Source organism: Nematolebias whitei, chromosome 23, assembly GCF_014905685.2.
Source record: "Nematolebias whitei isolate Nwh7 chromosome 23, NemWhi1, whole genome shotgun sequence".
NCBI lineage: Eukaryota > Metazoa > Chordata > Actinopteri > Cyprinodontiformes > Rivulidae > Nematolebias > Nematolebias whitei.
In genome coordinates, this window is record NC_056520.1 from 6,368,736 (window position 1) to 6,371,647 (window position 2,912).

The 2,912-nt window shown below is 42.1% G+C and overlaps 1 protein-coding gene across 1 annotated transcript in view; it reads right to left on the reverse strand.

The window, feature by feature from the left end:
- LOC119429023 (rho GTPase-activating protein 6) overlaps positions 1–2,912 on the reverse strand; it is a gene marked incomplete in the record, with an annotated part of 63,462 nt that overhangs the window by 7,310 nt on the left and 53,240 nt on the right. Inside the window, 4 exon segments of the mRNA XM_037696740.1 lie at positions 749–804; positions 902–1,097; positions 1,196–1,324; positions 1,402–1,550. Of these exon segments, the coding sequence (XP_037552668.1) occupies positions 749–804; positions 902–1,097; positions 1,196–1,324; positions 1,402–1,550 (530 nt within the window).

Here is a 2,912-nt window from a genome sequence, read left to right on the forward strand (position 1 = left end):
TATATATATATATATATATATAAGGCGGTGGTCATCGTAGATTTTGATGTGGCAAATTTTTGAAAGGAACCTTCCTTATATCTAGATGTAGCCATACGCCAAAATGGACGTTTGGTACTTCACTTATTTTTCATGTTATCACGCTCACAGATGGACGGACGGATGAAAAGTACTTTCAGTTCTCTCGTTTATGGGGGGGGGGGCAAACGTATAGCTTAAAGCCAAAAGTAGCAAAGAATAGCTAAAAGAAAGGAACGAAAACTAACTGCCCCCAAGAGGGGCGGGGTGCTGGAGGCACAAGCGCCCAGCTCTGTCAAAGGAAAAGGTTAGTCAGTGACAGGAAGTTATCAAGAGATGGCAGGAAGTCTGTTAAAATAAAATTTTAAAAATATAACATTTGAAAATTATGAAAAAAAAATGCATAAATTAAAGAAAGGAACAGTGTGGGAGTAAAATTTGTTGTGTTTTCGTTCAAAAGAAACAAGAATGTGCACTTTTGGATCACTATGGAGTAATTCTTGGGTTTTGGGCTTCTAGGAAGGTTAAACCAAGCAGCAGATAAAGCTCTTATATCAGTTTTTACTAGTCAAGGGACCTTTGATGGTGTTGTGTTGCAGAAAGTGTGTGAACAGCAATTCACTTACTAAATAAGGTCCTAACAAAGTCGAATTTGTATAAAAACAGCAAAGATGTTTCCCTAACTCAAAAGTTTTTATTAAAAATTATGGAAAATCTTATGAATACCCACTTGTCGAACTCTCTTCTTGGAGCTACCCACTCTAAAGATCCCTACGGTCTGCAAGCCTGAGTGAAAAAAGCAAAAACAACCACAGTTTCTTCAGTGCTCATACATGAAATGCATGCTTGGAGTTTTTAAAAGTTAAAAAAAGCCACATCTGACCGTATTTCTCGATGTGCTGACAGCAGCTGTCGACCACCCGCGGCACCTGGCGATAGATTGGATTGAGGCTCAGCCTTTTGTCCCGGTGCTTTTCCTTTTTGCTTGGCGCCTCCGTCGGCAGGGAGAGCTGCAGCGCCTCGAGGAGACGCGACTGGTTGTCGTCCAGGTCTGTGATGGAGTCCACAGACATGGCTCCCTGGTGGGGAATCATGCAGGTGGTTTAATGAAAAGAAGAAACCTCTGGGTGTCTGTGAGGGATTCGGGGATGGTGAGCAGTTTAAGGTGCTTCCTCACCCTCCTGCGGGCTTGCGGTGCAGATTCAGGCGTGTTGGGTGACGTGGACTCGTTGGCCGTCTCCGACGTGGAACTCAGCGAGGAGTTACTGCTGGATAACTCCTTGTTCGATGGCCGCTTGGTGGCAAACTGCAGACACGATCCAAGATTTAATCACCATATACAAGAAAATTGTGCCCAAATAGTTTTTTGAAGCATTGACAGACTTGTAAAATCGACGAGACGAGGTCGGAGGAGTCTTTGTGCTCTTCCCGGGGCGGCGGGTCCAGACGGTAACCATCCTGACGCTGCCTGTGCGTCCGGTCGTTAGCAATGACCTGGGAGAGGGCTATGCTAAAGGCCTGGGGTATGCATTCTGTGAGGACAAGAAAAGAGCAGGAAAGAAGCAAGAAAAATTACTAGCGGAAAAAGAAACGTGTTTGTTCAGTCCCAGACGATAAAAACACAAAAGCAAATGTACAAAGTAACCAAAATAGCAGTTCAGACATTAAACTTATCTTTATTACATCTGGTGCAGCTTGGCTTTTACGCAAATGTAATAAAAAGTATCCCGGGGCATGTTTACCATGTCTGTAAAAACTCCTTACGGCACGATTAAAGCGCTACATCTGTTTTCCAGAGTAATACATCACAGAGAGAGAACACCAACAGGATTTTGGCCGGGCTAGCCATCTTTTTATCAAATTAACAGAACTATGCTGGCTCCGGTCCACCACCAGGGCTATGTTCTCCTCACAGGTCATTCTGAGAAGCTGCTCAGCACAAAGTGAACGATTTAACAGAAAAGAGATGTACTTTTAGTTTGAACAAGGGTACAGCATACGTACATTATCGTTGACAAACTATTATACAACAACGTCCCAGACAAGCGATGACTTTATATAACCTTTGACATTAATTTGTGAACTTGAATCTGGGGTGATTAAAAGTGAAATGGAGACTATACCATTATACGTCCACCTTTCAACGGGTGTAAATATTACATATTTTGTTGAAGACATAACTTTTAACCTGATTGAAATTTGAGTTGTACTCCTGGTTTATGTGCATGTGCAGTATCTGAAAACGATGTCCTGCTGGCCTTTTTATCATCAGTGACACATAATCTTAAAGCCTGAGCTGAGAGCTGAGGAAAAGCTATCCAGCTGTGTGTTGTGTGGATAAAAAAAGAAAAGGAAAGAAAATGACAAGGGACGGGAGAGCATAATGCATTCCACAACCACAAGTGAAGGGTTGAGGTTTACGAACAACATGACCGCTAACACTGTGACACAATGAATTTACTCTGCAGCCGCTCAGCGTTAACAGGGTTTACATAAACACACTTACACACACGTGCACGCCCACACACACACACACACACATACACACAAGTTTGTATTTCTATCTTTAAAGGGACTTTGCATTGACTTCCATTAATTTTTCATTAATTTATTTAGCCTAACCCTGACCCTTACCCTAAACTGACCATTACCAGAACATACGTAGCCCTAAACCTAACCATCACCAGTACATATCTAACCCTAAACCTAACTATTTTCAGTACATATCTATCCCTAAACCTAACCATTACCAGTACATATCTAACCCTAAACCCAACCATTACCAGTACATATCTAACCCTAAACCTAACCATCACCAGTACATATCTATCCCTAAACGTAACCATTACCAGTACATATCTAACCCTAAACCTAACCATCACCAGTACATATCT